The 17,572-nt window shown below is 36.5% G+C and overlaps 2 protein-coding genes across 4 annotated transcripts; both read right to left on the reverse strand.

The window, feature by feature from the left end:
• Positions 1–350: 350 nt before the first annotated feature.
• Positions 351–6,483, reverse strand: LOC124391547 (wee1-like protein kinase 1-A). 2 transcript variants are annotated; one of them, XM_046858200.1, is made up of 11 exons: positions 5,699–6,483; positions 5,284–5,580; positions 5,013–5,173; positions 4,225–4,267; positions 3,933–4,102; positions 2,983–3,251; positions 2,823–2,903; positions 2,648–2,733; positions 2,397–2,567; positions 1,717–1,862; positions 351–1,605 (listed from the first exon to the last, which is right to left on the reverse strand). In XM_046858200.1, exons 2-11 carry the CDS (start codon positions 5,578–5,580, stop codon positions 1,464–1,466), a joined length of 1,566 nt encoding a protein of 521 aa, XP_046714156.1. In that variant the 5' UTR covers positions 5,699–6,483; the 3' UTR covers positions 351–1,463. The 2 variants fall into 2 exon arrangements, with proteins under 2 accessions (XP_046714156.1, XP_046714155.1); XM_046858199.1 differs by having other exon boundaries at positions 5,284–6,483.
• A 128-nt stretch (positions 6,484–6,611) lies between these two features.
• Positions 6,612–17,144, reverse strand: znf143a (zinc finger protein 143a). 2 transcript variants are annotated; one of them, XM_046858198.1, is made up of 16 exons: positions 17,006–17,144; positions 16,367–16,520; positions 16,204–16,281; positions 16,021–16,104; positions 15,800–15,922; positions 10,932–11,116; positions 10,736–10,795; positions 10,513–10,626; positions 10,114–10,189; positions 9,463–9,588; positions 9,198–9,377; positions 8,884–9,108; positions 8,454–8,578; positions 8,241–8,336; positions 7,860–7,934; positions 6,612–6,851 (listed from the first exon to the last, which is right to left on the reverse strand). In XM_046858198.1, the coding sequence occupies exons 2-16, from the start codon at positions 16,458–16,460 to the stop codon at positions 6,762–6,764; spliced, it is 1,731 nt and encodes a 576-aa protein (XP_046714154.1). In that variant the 5' UTR covers positions 16,461–16,520; positions 17,006–17,144; the 3' UTR covers positions 6,612–6,761. The 2 variants fall into 2 exon arrangements, with proteins under 2 accessions (XP_046714154.1, XP_046714153.1); XM_046858197.1 differs by having other exon boundaries at positions 8,214–8,336.
• Positions 17,145–17,572: the final 428 nt, after the last annotated feature.

Here is a 17,572-nt window from a genome sequence, read left to right on the forward strand (position 1 = left end):
CAATAATTTATCAATAATATTCAAATATCCAATCAGCCATTCATGTGGCAGGAGTGCAATGCAAGGAATCTGTGTGGGAAAATGGCAGGAGAGCAGCAGTTTCTCATACCAACCCTGCTGCTATAAACACTCATGCCACAAATAAAGTCAAGGCGATTACATTTTCCACTATTTGAATGTTTGATGTGCAAGCAACTGAAGCTTTGGACCTGTATCTGCTTGATTTTATACATAAAACTTCTACCATTTCATTGGCCAATTAATTAACTGCAAGAATGATTGTAAATTTGAATTGTAACTGTATTGCATACTTGTGTTAGAAAGGTGACACTCATTGAACAGACAGGTAGTGAAGTGTGCAAGCTAACTTTTATTGTATAAAAGTACAGTAAAAAACTAAAAGCATGCTATAACTGGAAATCAAAATATGTGGCAGATAAAATTTCCTATGACCTTCACAGAAGTGTCTATCAACAGGCACTGCAATAAAAAATATATATATTTACCCTGAAATGTTCAGCATCAGCCTGTGCAACAACTTTCGAGTGCTTCTCAAATACAATGTCACAATATGATTGTAATTTATCACTTTGAATAAAAAACAACACATGAAACAGACTATGACTTCACACAGTAGCACTTTTAAGTGCAGCTACGCAGTAGCTGCGTTTTAGGTGAAGTTTAAAAAAAGTATAAAACTTTGATTAATAAATTAACACTGCTTTGTAACAAAAAAACAAAACAAATGAAACACAATGTTGAATGTGTAAATGAATTCGGCACATTTTTTATCGCAGTTACAATTTATTTACAATTTTACAATTTTACATAACAGCACTGAATATGAGCCACAAAGAAAAGCAATTCACGTTAAACAGCCAAACCTATATTTTAACCACATCTCTTGTATAATATAATGAATGTATAATAAATACAGCCAAAAGTGTGTCACCTGACCATAACCACCATTTATAGTTCTTCAAGCTATTGCCACAGATTTAGAAGCCCACAATAGCAGTACAATTTCCATAAGAACTAAGAGGCACAAACCTGTTCCAGTGTTACACTGCCCCTGTGTTTAAAGTGAGAGCTCCATGAAGATATGGTGGGTTTTGATTGGAGTGAAAGAACACAAAAGGAGCTCTGGCCTCAACCCCACTTAATACCTTTTGGGATATACTGGAACTGGAGACTCCTAACACAACATCAGTGCCTAATCTCACGAACACTCTTGTAGCTGACTGAACACAAATCTCAAAAGCCGCACCCCAAAATCTAGTGAAAATAAGTGTCTTATTATAACAGCAAAGGGGAATAAACACGTGATGAGAAGTCCAACAAGGAAAATGAAAAGGAATTTATATATTTATATTTACATATCATATCAATCTGCATATAATACATTCAAGTTTTTCCAACAAAAAATTGGTCAATAATCTACAGCAATATGTTGCATTCCCATATCAGAATATTGTTAAACTAAGTGAGCGGTTAATTTTTTTCCCAAACAGACTGGACGATCGGCTATACTTGGTTCCTTGGGAACGTGTCACAGAAAAGCTCGGTTCTGCAGCTGCTGTGGACGACTGGATTTCACTCAGCTCTCTGGACAAAAACAAAAACAAAGTGAGTTCAGTGAAGATGTTAGCTAACTGAAACAGCATTTATCAAATTGAAGCCTGGCTGATTTTACACCACTAAAACTGCAGAACTTACTTCATGAGCAGTGCGTTTCTGAACTTCTGTGCATGAAGCTGCTCCTGCAGACTTCCAGCACTCAAACTGCACACAGGCTGGAGGATGGTGTGTTTAATGAGGGCTGAGGATGAAGGTCTGCACACAGGGTCCGGATGAATCATGAGCTGTAAGTAAAATGTACAAATATTTTAAAGAATATCATCTTGGATGATAAAGTTGTTACTATGTTACCACCCCGACACTGATTAGGGTTTATTCTTCTCATTTCTAACATTTTATCAACCATAAATTAATGTAATGCTTTTCATCAATTAATAGTACATTAAATGTCTGTGAGAGTTATTTTCAAGCAGCTAGAAACGTCCTTCAAAAGGTTTGTGAAGTTGACAAATCAGAAACTGCATTATGCATACGTCATGCCACTTTTCCCCCATTCCCCCACAGGCACATTCCCCCAAGTAACTAAAAGACTTGTCTCCCAAATGCCAAGACTGAAACTACCTACATAATTATTACATTTTCATCTCCCTACCAGTGATTTTTCTTGTTATATAATATAATTAACATATATTATTAACATTATAAATCCTAAACTGCTTACAGGAAACTACAGTCTCATGCTTATAACAATATCTGCTCAACACCGCTAAATCCAAGAAATCTCACATGCATTATACACTCATCTAAATGAAACAAACCTTGAGCAGTTGTTGAAATGCTATTGACAGCACGAAAGCTACAGTTGGGAGTTCCCCTCTGCGTACGGCATGCCACTTTTCCCCATTCTTTGGGAGCTCTTTTGCTCTACAGGCAGTAGTCACTGTGAGTGCCAGGGCAAAAATATCCGCTTTCTGTAGATTCCTGTAATCCTGAAAGACCGGCACGGTTAGTTCATCCAGTGTATAAATAAAGAATAATTACAGTAGATTAGCTAAGAGGAGTGATTTACTTCTTGCAGGATCTCATTGGCTAAAAATCTTCTGTCTCCTTCTGCCACTCTTGGGCTACTCACATGAGTCACATGACCAAGGTTTCCTAAAGAAGGAAACAAAAAACCATTGTAATTTTTATTATACTCAGCTACTTTTCTGTAATGCAGAAGTACAAGAAAGTGTGCTACAAACCTATTTTGTACACGACGTCTGCATCTGATTCATGGACATCTGTGTTCTGAGCAGCTGCTCTCCTTGATATAAATATATTACCTGCAAACAAAAAGGATATGATGCTTTAGAATAAACTACACAAAATAAACCAGGCCTACATTACGTGAATTTGGCTTACTTGGTTTGATGTTCATATGAGTGAGAGAAGCTGAGTGGATGTACTTCAAACCCCGTGAAACGTGCAGAAGCAAATTCTTCAGTTGAGCTTCAGAAAAGAACTTCAGTGTTCTCCGGTTCTCTGTGATGAGTTGCTCGAGTGTTCCTCCGTTGCAGTACTCATTCTGAAGAAGCACATATTCATCCTCCGTCCATGCAGAGTAATACCTCACCACATGGGGGTGCTGTCCCAGTACAGCATGGGCATACACCTCGTGTAGAGCCTTCTGCCTTTAACAGGAAACACATTTTAAAGGTCAGTACGAGCAGCACATATTATAACACAATAACATGTACTAATATAATTCAAAGTTAAAAACTGTTTCTTGCAGTTTCACACACACTTATGACGCTATAGACTTGTTGAATTCAGTTATAGTCCTTTTATCAGTGGATCACAAAGCAGGTTAACAGAGACAAATACATTCTAAATATACATGTTAATACATTTATCCATATTTATTTATTCCTAATGAGCAAGTCAGAGGCAGTGGTGGATGTGTGCAAAGAAACATTAGAAATGGCGAGATACTGCATGTAAATTTCAGACATGAATTGTGACTATTGTCACACACGTGTTGTGCAACAATTTGTACTTATCTATTGAAATATTATAAGAGATGAAAAGAAAGATACATTAAACTAATGAGTGAATCTAGTATTTTATATTATCCTATTATAAGATTATATTAAATCAAATATATGGTTATTAAACCAAGTCTAACACTGGTAGAATATTCTTTTCCTTTTTTTTCTTTAAAAGACACAGTGAACAGCCTGAAATGGAGTAAACCCTCCAAAACATGGCATAACAACCTTATATTGATTTATAACAAACTTTTTTTACTAGGGTTTACTAGGATGACTTAAATTTTCTGCAGACCAGGTAAACAGAATGCTGAAATTACTTACTCATCCACAGAACCTTCTAAAGGGCTTTTGGAGCACTTGATGGCATAGATACACCCATCAAGTCTTTTCACACATTTGAAAACGGCTCCAAACTGTCCGGAGCTGATTTTCTCCAATTCGTAGAATTCAGATTTGTAGCGAGATGTTGAACTCGCTTCAACATTCTTTCTCTGAAAATGTGGGGGGAAAAAAGGCTTTGTCATGTCTTAAATAACAGGTAGGCAGAACAAATTATGATTAAGGAGTGATTTCTCATCTCCAATATTATGTAGTGTATGTGTAGGGCCTTTACCTTTAATGGGGGAATAAAGTCCTCCTCAAATTGCTCCCATGCACTGTTATAAAAAATAAATAAAAACATGACATATCCATAAATAAACAGTACAAATAAAAAAGGACATGAATTATTTAAAATTATTACCATTATTTTTGGTTTGATGAATGACACAAGGAGTTGTTTAAAGGCACTCAGAGATTAGTGTACAGTATTTTAGCAATAAAGTTTAAGCAGAGCAACAACTTTCAAAGCCCTTTTTTTAATAAGTTAAGGTTAAGGGCTAATGGTTAAACAGATAATAAAATAATTAATATAATAGACATACAGCTTTCTTTTTTTCTCCATCCTGAAACCATGTGCCTTTGCACTGTATGTGTGCTTTAGTTTTACTATCTGTACTATCATGTGTAATATTTACTATAATCTCCTACTAACGGGTGTCTATAAACATTATAAGTGTAGTCAGGATATCCGGTATTTTGGTCTAAAAACTAGTGAAAATTAATAAATAATGTCAACTGAAATCTAAAATAATGACAAAGACGGGGTGGAAAGTCCAGCATTTCTAGAAAAAACTTTATCAATTCTTGTCACTGAAATGATACTATGATTATGCTCATTATTGTATAGTAACACTTTAAGTGAAACCAGATAAAAGATAACCACAAAAGTTAAACAGTAACTTTAAATAATGTGCCTCACATTTGAATAGTGCAAAAACTTCCTGTTTTACATTCTGTGAAACATTTTGTGTGTATTTGCCTAGTTTCTTGTAAATCCAAGTGACCTTAATTTACACTTACTCTTTCTGATGGTTGCGGTTCCTCTTCGCACTCACAGTCTGGACGAGAAGTGAGTCTGGAGTGAATGGGTTTACATTAATCCCCCATCTCTTTATTTCTGATTTTGGAGTGACGTATGAATGCAAACTTTCTCTCTTCCTCAAAGAATGGCCTTTTTTCCACTGAAACACAGAGAGATAATGTTTAGGGTTTAAAAATACACTTAGATTAATGCCACCAAAAAACTGAATATATACAGAGAACACTGAATAGCATGTAGGCAGGTGATTACATTGTTAGATTTTCTGAAGTGTCTGGAGGTGAGACGCGATGGAGACGTGTCTCTGCATGAAATGGAAGATGGAGTCTCAGTGTCACTCAAGTTGGCTGTGAGCAGTGCAGGGGATTCAATGGAATCTTCATTTATAGTCATTTCATGTTCTGTACATTCTGGAGTGTTTCGGAGAAACCCTTCACATACTGCATTGGATGGCAAAAATCTCAGCTCTTCTTCAATTCCTCTGCAGCTGCTGTCCTCAACAACAGCACTGAAATTCAACCTCTGGCGAACTGGTCTTATTTTGGGCATCTGTAATAAACAAAAATAAAAAGATCTCATTTGTAAGAAAGTAAATCCACCCTTCTAAGGAAATAAAGCATTGCAGTGTTGTCAAGATTAAATATGTGTTCAGGAATCAGCACACTACCTTTCCTTACAATGTGTTTCCCTAAAATGTGTCAACAAACCCACCACCACACTGGATAATTACTCCCCCTGCAAGGACAGTGAGGTTGAAATGTGGGGAGTTTTTAATAGGTTACAGATAGTGGGAGGGGCAGTCATGTGACCACACCTCCACATCAGAGAACAATTAACTCTACAAAGACATGTGCATGATAATGTCCCATATAAATAACTGTAATTTAATTCAATAAACAAATTATTATAAATTGCCTATATTTATTTCAAACATACATTACATTTATATAATGTAAATACAAAATAAAGAATAATAAAATAAAGAAAATAAAAAAATATATATATCCAAATATTCTCATACAAAAATATACAAAATGCTTTCTAAATACTAAATTTTAAGTAAGATATTTAAGGTATAGTTCCAATAGTGTCAGACTTGATCTAAATGATTTATATGCAGTATTTACAGTTATTTGTGAATGTACCTAGAATTTGTAATTTTATTTTAATTTCTTTACGCATTACCTTTACCCTGATTTATGCATCAGTTCATTAAGTATAATTTTTTTTCTTAACTACAAATAAAAAGTGAAAAAAAGCATAATAATGTAGTTACTGCATCATATAAAATCTATTTAGAGAATTGTTTGTGCAACTAAAAATGTTTATTAAAAAACTGGAGTTAACATCAAAGATGAAGCCACATTTAAAAAAAAAACTTTTTTTGTGGTCATCGAGGTGATCATGCCTGGACATGATTTCTCTTGATCATCTTGACATCACTTGCTTTCTCTGTTCATATTTATTTATTTAGAAGTCAATCATTGTTTCATCCAACAAGCATGATTCCTGAATAGGATTAAAAATGGATCTCAGTATTTGGTATTCTTCAGGGAGCTCTAAACAACCAAAGCAACAAATTCATGTGTTTATAAAGTTGTTTATTTTAAAGCACACAAACTTTCTGATACACACATTATCAAAAATATTAATGTAAACAGGAAGATTCGAGGGAATAGTCCAACATTTACCATTTGATCAAACCAAACACACAAAATGCTGTATTTTACTCAGAGTTGATGTTCCAGCTCTGCCATGGCTCCTTGCTGTATAGCTGATGCAATTCTAAGAGCTTCCTCCAGCGTCATCTGATCACCAAGCTGCATGAAAGAACACATCCCAAACTGAAGATTAGTAATAATGATAAAAATGAAAACACACACACAATGATACTCCAGAAAATAAATACTACACAGCTTTCAAAATGTAATTCCATCATGACTCAACATGTTTTATGCCAAAGCCATATGAACCCCAGAATGGCTTTTGAAGTTAAACATCTTTAATGACAACCCTGATTAGGTGTGAATTGGAAAACTGTTTAGTTTAAACTCTAAATAAAGCACTTGACACCTTTGTAAGTGTTAATGTAAGTGCCAATGATCACATCATATTTGTCACGTCATTAAGTTATCATGATTAATCTTTAAGAAGGAAAGGATATGATGCAGTCTTTTCTTATGCTACGTCTAAAACTCAGCACTGATATATTATATTTCACCATTTATTATGCACATGGAAGTATTGTATATTCTCAAATGGAAATATTTGAAGATGGCTTTAGGCTCCACCCAGTTCATAATCTTGTTAAATATCCTTAAAATGCATTTTTTCCTGCTATGAGGTATCAGTTTCTTTAGCTAAGAGAAATAACAATTATAAAAGTAGAAATATGTGAAATACCTTTATTTAATTATTTTTTCTAAACCAGATTTTTCAAAATATACAAGTTCATTCCCCCTACTGAAAAGTTCAATACTGAAGAATTTCTTGAAATGTTCCTAATTTTGTTATAAAGAGTCCATAGTACTTTATTGATTAACCAAAAATAAATGACATTGTAGCAAATATCTGTTTATCGGAAGACTGTGTTAATGCTAAAATAAAGCCTCATTTGCATACATATAAAAGATCATGTTCGTAAGGGATACTGTTACATCTCGATGTAATGAGGCATCTCAATCAAGCAACGTTTAACTGTTGGTTTAAATATATATTTTTTAATTAAAAATAATTTCTAATGTTCTATAATTCATTACCTGTAACGATGATAATAAAGCGGCTTTTCATGTAATGGCCTACAACATAAATGCATGATGTAATCTCACCTCAACAGCAACTTGTTTTCCATCAGAGGTCGCCAGAACAGTAACTGGGTGTGAATGCACTGCTTCCTGTTTGGTCTGTACACACACACACACACACACACACACAAACACACAAACACACAGACACACAGACACACAGACACACAGACACACACACACACAGACACACACACAGACACACAGACACACACACAGACAGACACACAATTATTTAATTACATTAAGTAATTAAGTACATTAAGTATTACTTTTGCAACATCTGTGTTTGAAACCAAGTTAAAACTTAAAGAAAATAACATTTCTTTTATTCCCAATACACATCACAGTTCATAAACAGCTGATGGCCACACCCACCTGTCCCTCTGAGCTGTCAGCTCTTACCATTGTGACTTCAGTGGATGACAGTACTGACTCACTGACTGGAAGGGTGAGCATGCTGCCATCTTGTGTTACCATGGTAATCGTATTGACATTCTCCTGCAATGACAGTTTTCGCCATCCTTAGAGACATACATCACCAAACAAAAGCGCATCCAATATAACCTTTAAGCAGCACAGTAACCATAAATATAACTACTAAATACAAATTTATACCTGATGAACATCATCCTGTGTGACGAGGGTGACCTGCTCCTGCGCTGTGAGGTCAGAGGTCATATCTGAGCAGGGTGCAATGCTTTCCTCCAAAGTACCGTTCATGGAGGGATCATCAATGGCTTCTGAGTGGAGAGTAAACAATGTATTTAATGTGCTTAGAAGCCTGTTAAACATTTATTATATAGATTCATGAGTCAGTGTTGGTTGTTAAGTGATCACACAACAGCACAGCATATATGAACAGCATATGCATACTTGCACTTTAATTACACATTAGGCTATGCTTTAATACTATACACAGTTTTGACCAAAATATGGTATTGAGTGGCAACCAAGCACATGAACTTAATGAAGTGGATGTGCTTGGTTGACACTCAATACCATATTTTGGTCAAGTGAAAAGTATCAAAACTGTATAATTGCTGACCTGTGGGAGGCTCATAGTCCTCATGCTCTTCCTCGATAGTCTCAGAGACGTTGTGTGCTGTGCGCTTGTGCAAGGCCAGTGTGGATATCTGCTTGTAGGTCTTCCCACAATGGCTGCACTCATAAGGTTTGCAGGCCGTGTGAACTACTTGATGCTTATACAAGCTTGAGTACTCGGTGAAGCGCTTGTCACAACCAGGAACAGTACAAACATAGGGCCTTTCACCTGAGAACAAAAAAATTTAAATTTATGTCTTGTGAAAGAGAGGATGAAAACTGTATGTTTTATAGATTGGAATCTAAACACTAGAATACCAGTGTGGATCCTGCTGTGGTTTTTGTAATTAGTTGCGCTGGCAAAGGCCCGGTTGCAGCCTGGCTCGGAGCAGTGGTACGGCTTCTCGCCTGTGTGTGTGCGCATGTGCACCTTGCAAATGTTGGAGGTCCTAAAAGACCGACCACAGCCTTCATACAGACAAAGGAAGGGCTTTTCCCCTGAAAGGTCAAAGTTACACTCATTTTATGCTCAAATATTAGAAGCAAACCAGAACAGATTATAATAATAAAGCAGTAATTGTACCTGTATGGATTCGGATGTGCTTTTGGAGGTCTCCAGAGTTCTTGAAAGATTTTTTACAATTCAATTCAATGCAGCAATAGGGCTTTTCACCAGTGTGTGTCCTCATGTGGCTTTTCAAACCATGACCTAAATAATAACAACTTTACAGCTTTAACATCCAAAATATACAATCAGCTTCATTATGTTTGTTTCTTATTCTTCTAATGTGATGGAGCATCAATGAGCATGATTATTATTAGGAATAAAACTGCTAATGCGCTGATAATAATCCATCATATTCTCATCATCTCACCTGGAATGATCAGATTCTGACTATATATATATCTGATTATATACATTATACACAGATTTAGGTGTTAAAGACAAGTGCCATTTCTATCAGCTTTTTCATTGCCTTAAGTCATTTGAGTTGTTTCAGTCAAATAATCCATTTAAATTAAGTAAGGAATTGTCTAATTTGCAGAATCACTCATCAATCCTGGTGTTTTTAATTAGAGTAAAAATGTAGAGATATGAAAAAAAAGAAAAAAAAAAGATTTTGTAATTTATTCGAGTATTTTTGAAGTATCCTCTACACTATTTAACATTCAATGTAGATCATTTTCAGGGGTTTAAAATGATGTAGTTAATCTAATAACTGCAAGATGTTACCTGTTGCAAACTTTTTGTCACAGCCGGGTATGTCACAACAGTAAGGCTTGTCACCTGTGTGTACTCTTTCATGTACCTGATAAAACAGGCAGACAATAAAAGATCGATTTAAATGTAATTCTGCTACTGAACAGTCACCAGTGCATACATACAGTAGAATAGTACATGAATATCATGCTCTTGTAGAAAAATAATCTACAATGAGGTGGTGTGATAAAACAAGGTTGCTGGTGCCATCATAATTATCTTCTTACAAAAGCACGTAATAATTAGCTAAGGAGTTTATTGGGTGTATATCACATACATTTGCAAACTCTAAGAAATGTTTTTGTTGTAAAAAGAGAACAATGTTATACATTTACAAAATTCATAAATCCCAGAACTGATTAAGCCACACACCTTGAGGTGATATGCAGTGGTGTAAAGTTTGCCACAGCCTTCATAGCTGCACTGAAATGTTTTCTCTCCATGCTGATCTAAAGTGCGTTGTCCGTCCTGACTCGGAATAACAATCTAAACAAAGAGAATTTCCAATTAGGTTAAATCATTTTATATATTTCCTTTCCAATAATAAATGCTCATTTTGGTCAGACATGAAATTCCTGTAGTTACCTTCACATACCTGCACTACATTTTCATTTGTGAGCAAACCAGCCTTTGCATAAGGTTTCATTTCTTCTATCTGTAATGACCAGGTCACATTGCAATACATCACTGAGAAAACTTTTTTCATGAATTGATTCATGTATTAATTGTACAATTCAAATGTCTTAATGATTTAAAAAAAAAATAAAAAAAAACCTGAATGTGTATGTTACATTAGTGGTGTACTGTTCCAGCACAGTAACATTCCCAGGGTCTGTGATTCCATCGAGAGGTAGATCAGACACTGTGTCACTTTCCTGGATAGACAGAATTGTGTCTGGCTGCATCATCTGCTGAATGAAGGCTGTGGAACCGTCCTCCAGCTGCACGGCCTGGAGCACAGTGGAATCATACACCTCTGAAAACAGAACACAGATCAAAGTTACCATGGTGTTAATTAACTTAGTAACCCCAAACTCACCTAAAACTCCAAAACTACACTGCTTTACATGTATAGGACAGGAACAGCTGCATGATCTTATCACCAAAACCAAATCAACAACATGTCAGCTAGATCCCATTCCAACTAAACTATTGAAAAAAGTGTTACATACAGCTAGTGAGCCTCTTCTGAATATTATTAACTCCTCACTATCTTTAGGTCACATCCCTAAACCCCTCAAGGTAGCAGTTACTAAGCCCCTTATTAAGAAACCTAATTTGGATCCAAACACACTATCGAATTACAGACCCATTTTAAATCTCCCATTTATGGCTAAGGTTTTAGAAAAGATTGTCTCTGCCCAGTTATGTTCCTACTTACAAGAGAACAATATCTTTGAGGAGTTTCAGTCAGGTTTTAGGCTCCATCATAGCACAGAAACTGCTCTAGTTAAAATCACTAATGACCTGTTTTTAGCTTCAGAACAAGGCTAAATCTCTCTGTTAGTTTTACTAGATCTTAGTGCTGCATTCTACATTATAGTTTATGATCTTCTCCTAGATCACTTACAAAATTACATCAGCATTCAGGGACAGGCATTTAGCTGGTTTAAATCCTACCTGTCTGATCGTTACCATTTTGTAAACATAAATGGAGAGATATCTAGGTTACTGAGTTATGGCGTGCCACAAGGTTCAGTTCTAGGACCCCAGCTTTTCACAATATACATGCTTCCCTTAGGAAATATTATTAGAAGGCATGGGATTAGCTTCCACTGTTATACTGATGATACCCAGCTATACATCTCATCAAAACCAGACGATACAGCTCAATTAGCTCGGATAACTGAGTGTGTTAAAGAATTAAAAGACTGGATGACCCATAACTTTCTATTATTCAATTCTGATAAGATGGAGATTTTGCTCATCAGCCCAAAAACCAGTACACAGAAGCTCCAGCATTTCAACCTGCATTTAGGCAGATGTTCTGTAACTACTAGTTCAACAGTAAAAGACCTGGGAGTTATTTTAGACACAAACTTGTCTTTTAATAATCATATCAACCATGTTACAAAAACAGCCTTCTTTCACCTTCTAAGCTAAGAAACATGTCTATATCTGATGCAGAGACGCTCGCCCATGCTTTCATGACCTCCAGACTGGACTATTGTAATGCATTACTAGGTGGTTGTCCTGCATCATTAATAAACAAGCTTCAGTTAGTCCAGAATGCAGCAGCCAGAGTTCTCACAAGGACAAGAAAATATGACCATATAACCCCAATCTTATCATCCCTACACTGGCTACCTGTTAAGTTTCGAATCGACTACAAACTACTGCTACTTACTTTTAAAACACTAAATAGTTTAGCTCCTAATTATCTATCCAGTCTTCTAACAAGTTACAATCCGTCACGCTCCCTGAGATCTCAAAACTTCAGACGTCTAGTAGTTCCTAGAATAGCAAAGTCCACTAAAGGCGGTAGAGCATTCTCACATTTAGCTCCTAAACTTGAAAACATATCTTTTTAGAAAAGCCTACACATAACATGCGTCTCACATCATAACCTTGTGCTCCAGTACATCTGATCACATGCACATTATCAACTTGTGCTGTTAATATCATGAACAGCAGCTACGCTAATTTTTCTCCACTGCTTCTCTTTCTCTACCCATCCTGAGGCATCCTGAGGTTGCTCCAGCTCCAGTCACGTCCCACCTCATGAAGATTGTGGACCTTTAAAGAAGTAGATGTTGACCCTGCAAACATCCCGATCCATCTAGAGACGTACCAGTGCCAATTGGATCCCGCTACATGTGTGGAGTTTTGACATTGGACCTCTTTGAGTGTTTAAAGGCTCTGGCATGGAGAAGCTGGTGTTGTATCTGTGATGATCGCAAATGTTGAGCTATTTTATGAGTTGCTCAGTAGCTCCTAGTTTTATAACCACAAATGACTGTATAAGACTGTAGAAAGAACATTACTTATAACTGTACACTCCAGTGTTCATGTTAGTTCTCACTCTCCAGTGTTCTGTATTGTTTAAAGACTATAATCACAGTCTTGATGTCACCCAAATGAGGATGGGTTCCCCTTTTGAGTTTGTTTCCTCTCAAGAATTCTTCCTTATAACATTAAGGGAGTTTTTCCTTGCCACAGTCGCCACAGCTGCTCATCAGGGATAAATACACACCATTCACCTTAACTCTTAAAATTCTGTAAAGCTGCTTTGAGACAATGTCTGTTGTGAAAAGCGCTATAAATATAAACTTGACTTGACTTAGCAGAGATTAAAAAAAAAAGATCAGTTTCAGCAGAAAATGTAGTAATAATTTTTACATTCTGTCCAGGATATTTTTTCAAATTAGAAAACCCATAGTTAAGAAAAATCCTAACCCTGTTTGTCTACACTTTTGTAAAAATAAATATGTTGCAGCATCTGGGAGAATTTCAAGTCAAAACATTTTTTTTTTTATCATCTTGTCTTTACTACAAATTTTGACTGCAAGAAAAACTCCAACTCAGAATCAAATATGATTCAGCACCAAACATGACATCAAGGAAAATTCCAACTAAGCATGTAGAAAAATTCTTCTTTGACAGCATCAAAAATGTTGACTTGCTATCACAAAAAAAATCTGACTCATCGTTCTGAACCGTCAATGAAAATTCTGACTCTGAAAAATACCTTTTGGTATGCGATGTAAATAAGCAGTGCTTCCATCTTCCAACTGTACGGTCTGTCCAGCCTCCAGACTCAGACACTCACTTTCCACATCAGTAGTAGCAGCACCTGACCATCCATCAAGCTCTAGGAACAAGAAGGGAGAAAATGTATACGTAGTAGATAATTAAGTAAAAATGTCAGATTTAGACACAAACTATAAAGCATGTGTTACATACACACCTCCATTTTGTAGAGCGATATGCTGAATGTAAGCAGTAGAGCCATCATCCAACTGTATAACCTGCCCCTCCAATACATTCCCATCTTAGGCAAAGAAAAAGTCATTACTGATTTAAAATACACATTCGAGGTAATTTTCCTAAACTTCAGTATTTCTTCCTAAAGCTGATAAAGCTTCAGTACCTTGAGCATTATGCTGAATATATGCAGTGGAGCCGTCTGAGAGAGTCACAGCCTCCAAGCTGTTTGTGTACTGATCGTCTATGAAATACAAAGAAACAATCTTCAGTTAGTCCAGAATGCAGCAGCCAGAGTTCTCACAAGGACAAGAAAATATGACCATATAACCCCAATCTTATCATCCCTACACTGGCTACCTGTTAAGTTTCGAATCGACTACAAACTACTGCTACTTACTTTTAAAACACTAAATAGTTTAGCTCCTAATTATCTATCCAGTCTTCTAACAAGTTACAATCCGTCACGCTCCTGAGATCTCAAAACTTCAGACGTCTAGTAGTTCCTAGAATAGCAAAGTCCACTAAAGGCGGTAGAGCATTCTCACATTTAGCTCCTAAACTTGAAAACATATCTTTTTAGAAAAGCCTACACATAACATGCGTCTCACATCATAACCTTGTGCTCCAGTACATCTGATCACATGCACATTATCAACTTGTGCTGTTAATATCATGAACAGCAGCTACGCTAATTTTTCTCCACTGCTTCTCTTTCTCTACCCATCCTGAGGCATCCTGAGGTTGCTCCAGCTCCAGTCACGTCCCACCTCATGAAGATTGTGGACCTTTAAAGAAGTAGATGTTGACCCTGCAAACATCCCGATCCATCTAGAGACGTACCAGTGCCAATTGGATCCCGCTACATGTGTGGAGTTTTGACATTGGACCTCTTTGAGTGTTTAAAGGCTCTGGCATGGAGAAGCTGGTGTTGGATCTGTGATGATCGCAAATGTTGAGCTATTTTATGAGTTGCTCAGTAGCTCCTAGTTTTATAACCACAAATGACTGTATAAGACTGTAGAAAGAACATTACTTATAACTGTACACTCCAGTGCTCATGTTAGTTCTCACTCTCCAGTGTTCTGTATTGTTTAAAGACTATAATCACAGTCTTGATGTCACCCAAATGAGGATGGGTTCCCCTTTTGAGTTTGTTTCCTCTCAAGAATTCTTCCTTATAACATTAAGGGAGTTTTTCCTTGCCACAGTCGCCACAGCTGCTCATCAGGGATAAATACACCATTCACCTTAACTCTTAAAATTCTGTAAAGCTGCTTTGAGACAATGTCTGTTGTGAAAAGCGCTATAAATATAAACTTGACTTGACTTAGCAGAGATTAAAAAAAAAAGATCAGTTTCAGCAGAAAATGTAGTAATAATTTTTACATTCTGTCCAGGATATTTTTTCAAATTAGAAAACCCATAGTTAAGAAAAATCCTAACCCTGTTTGTCTACACTTTTGTAAAAATAAATATGTTGCAGCATCTGGGAGAATTTCAAGTCAAAACATTTTTTTTATCATCTTGTCTTTACTACAAATTTTGACTGCAAGAAAAACTCCAACTCAGAATCAAATATGATTCAGCACCAAACATGACATCAAGGAAAATTCCAACTAAGCATGTAGAAAAATTCTTCTTTGACAGCATCAAAAATGTTGACTTGCTATCACAAAAAAAATCTGACTCATCGTTCTGAACCGTCAATGAAAATTCTGACTCTGAAAAATACCTTTTGGTATGCGATGTAAATAAGCAGTGCTTCCATCTTCCAACTGTACGGTCTGTCCAGCCTCCAGACTCAGACACTCACTTTCCACATCAGTAGTAGCAGCACCTGACCATCCATCAAGCTCTAGGAACAAGAAGGGAGAAAATGTATACGTAGTAGATAATTAAGTAAAAAAATGTCAGATTTAGACACAAACTATAAAGCATGTGTTACATACACACCTCCATTTTGTAGAGCGATATGCTGAATGTAAGCAGTAGAGCCATCATCCAACTGTATAACCTGCCCCTCCAATACATTCCCATCTTAGGCAAAGAAAAAGTCATTACTGATTTAAAATACACATTCGAGGTAATTTTCCTAAACTTCAGTATTTCTTCCTAAAGCTGATAAAGCTTCAGTACCTTGAGCATTATGCTGAATATATGCAGTGGAGCCGTCTGAGAGAGTCACAGCCTCCAAGCTGTTTGTGTACTGATCGTCTATGAAATACAAAGAAACAATCTTTAATGTCAAAGCAGACCCACCAAACTCAATCAGAATCAGAATAAATGTTTTATTACTGACCTGAAAGGTCACTGAGACACAGAGTAAAGTTCTGAGTATCACTTCGCTCATGTGGGAATTCTGCTCCACCCTGGTTTACTGTAGCCAGCAGCATGACTACACTGTGAGCAATTAGTCACACAGCAGCAATGCTTATTAAGCAGTCAATCATATACTAGAAGAGAGAAAAGAAAGAAAGAGAGATGTTTATACCTGAAGTGTACATATAATGTACACTTTATAATGTTTATACAGAAATATTACATTAGTCAGTTTCTCCATACTGAGCTGCATCAAAGATACACAGACAGACATAGATAGATAGATAGATAGATAGATAGATAGATAGATAGATAGATAGATAGATAGATAGATAGAGAATCTGACATTTGCCTAGCAGAGATAAACAGGCAAACATACAGATAGATTAGAGATAGACAGATAAGAATGGTTGCAATAAAAGCTTCATAAACTAGCTCAAACTAGCACATTTTGTCCTAAACCACAACAATTCTCTACTGAACATCATCTCTGTGGAAATCTGAGATCATTACTGTTACTGATATACACATTTAAGTGCCCAAAGCCGGAGTTTAGCTCAAAATCACTGAGCTGAACTGCAACTCATTACAACAACATGGAAACACACTTCCTGCTAACCTGTATCAGTATGTAGGAGATCCCTCTGCAGCAGAGCGCATGTGTTATTATTCTAAGCCAAATCCAAGCTTTCTGTCTGTTTCGAATTAACCTGCACCTCCAGCGCTGGAAAAACTGTACTTCTTCTTTTTGACGCTAAATCACGCTTTATTAACCGGTTCAGGAGTCACATAGCGCCCCCATCAGGCAGGGAGGATGAGCAAGCCTAGCGGCCAGAATGAGTAAATTAAAGAGAAAAAAGAAATGGAATCATATTAATGGAGAGTAAGACACCTTCCCATGACACCCATAAGTGTGCTCCTTTCTGTTGCCTCCAAACTGAAACCGCTCAGTTGTATAAATGTCTTTGTGTTTTGTAGCATTAAGATTTTCTTTCAAAGGAAATAAGAGGTCCAAAGTCTATTCCAGCATGACAATGCCCCTATGCGTAAAGCATGAAGCTTCATAGAGCGTTATGGTTAAAGTGGAAGAACTCGAATGTCCTGCACAAGATCTCAAACCCCTTTGGGATGAAAGGGAACACTAATGGCACCATCAGGTGTCCATATACTTTTAGCCAAATTGTGT

The sequence above is a fragment of the Silurus meridionalis genome, chromosome 9, assembly GCF_014805685.1.
Source record: "Silurus meridionalis isolate SWU-2019-XX chromosome 9, ASM1480568v1, whole genome shotgun sequence".
Classification (NCBI taxonomy): domain Eukaryota; kingdom Metazoa; phylum Chordata; class Actinopteri; order Siluriformes; family Siluridae; genus Silurus; species Silurus meridionalis.

Excerpts from the sequence above, each read along its gene's own strand:
- LOC124391547 (XM_046858199.1), bottom strand. The coding sequence starts at position 5,610 with ATGAGATCTTTTTATTTTTGTTTATTACAGATGCCCAAAATAAGACCA. Across the intron at positions 3,252-3,932 it reads TTAGAAGGTTCTGTGGATGA|GCAGAAGGCTCTACACGAGG; the intron begins GTAAGTAATTTC and ends TTCCTGTTAAAG. Across the intron at positions 2,568-2,647 it reads CCAATGAGATCCTGCAAGAA|GATTACAGGAATCTACAGAA; the intron begins GTAAATCACTCC and ends CCGGTCTTTCAG.
- znf143a (XM_046858197.1), bottom strand. The coding sequence starts at position 16,460 with ATGCTGCTGGCTACAGTAAACCAGGGTGGAGCAGAATTCCCACATGAG. Across the intron at positions 11,117-15,799 it reads TTTACATCGCATACCAAAAG|AGGTGTATGATTCCACTGTG; the intron begins GTATTTTTCAGA and ends TTCTGTTTTCAG. Across the intron at positions 8,579-8,883 it reads GGACTATGAGCCTCCCACAG|AAGCCATTGATGATCCCTCC; the intron begins GTCAGCAATTAT and ends CTCTCCACTCAG.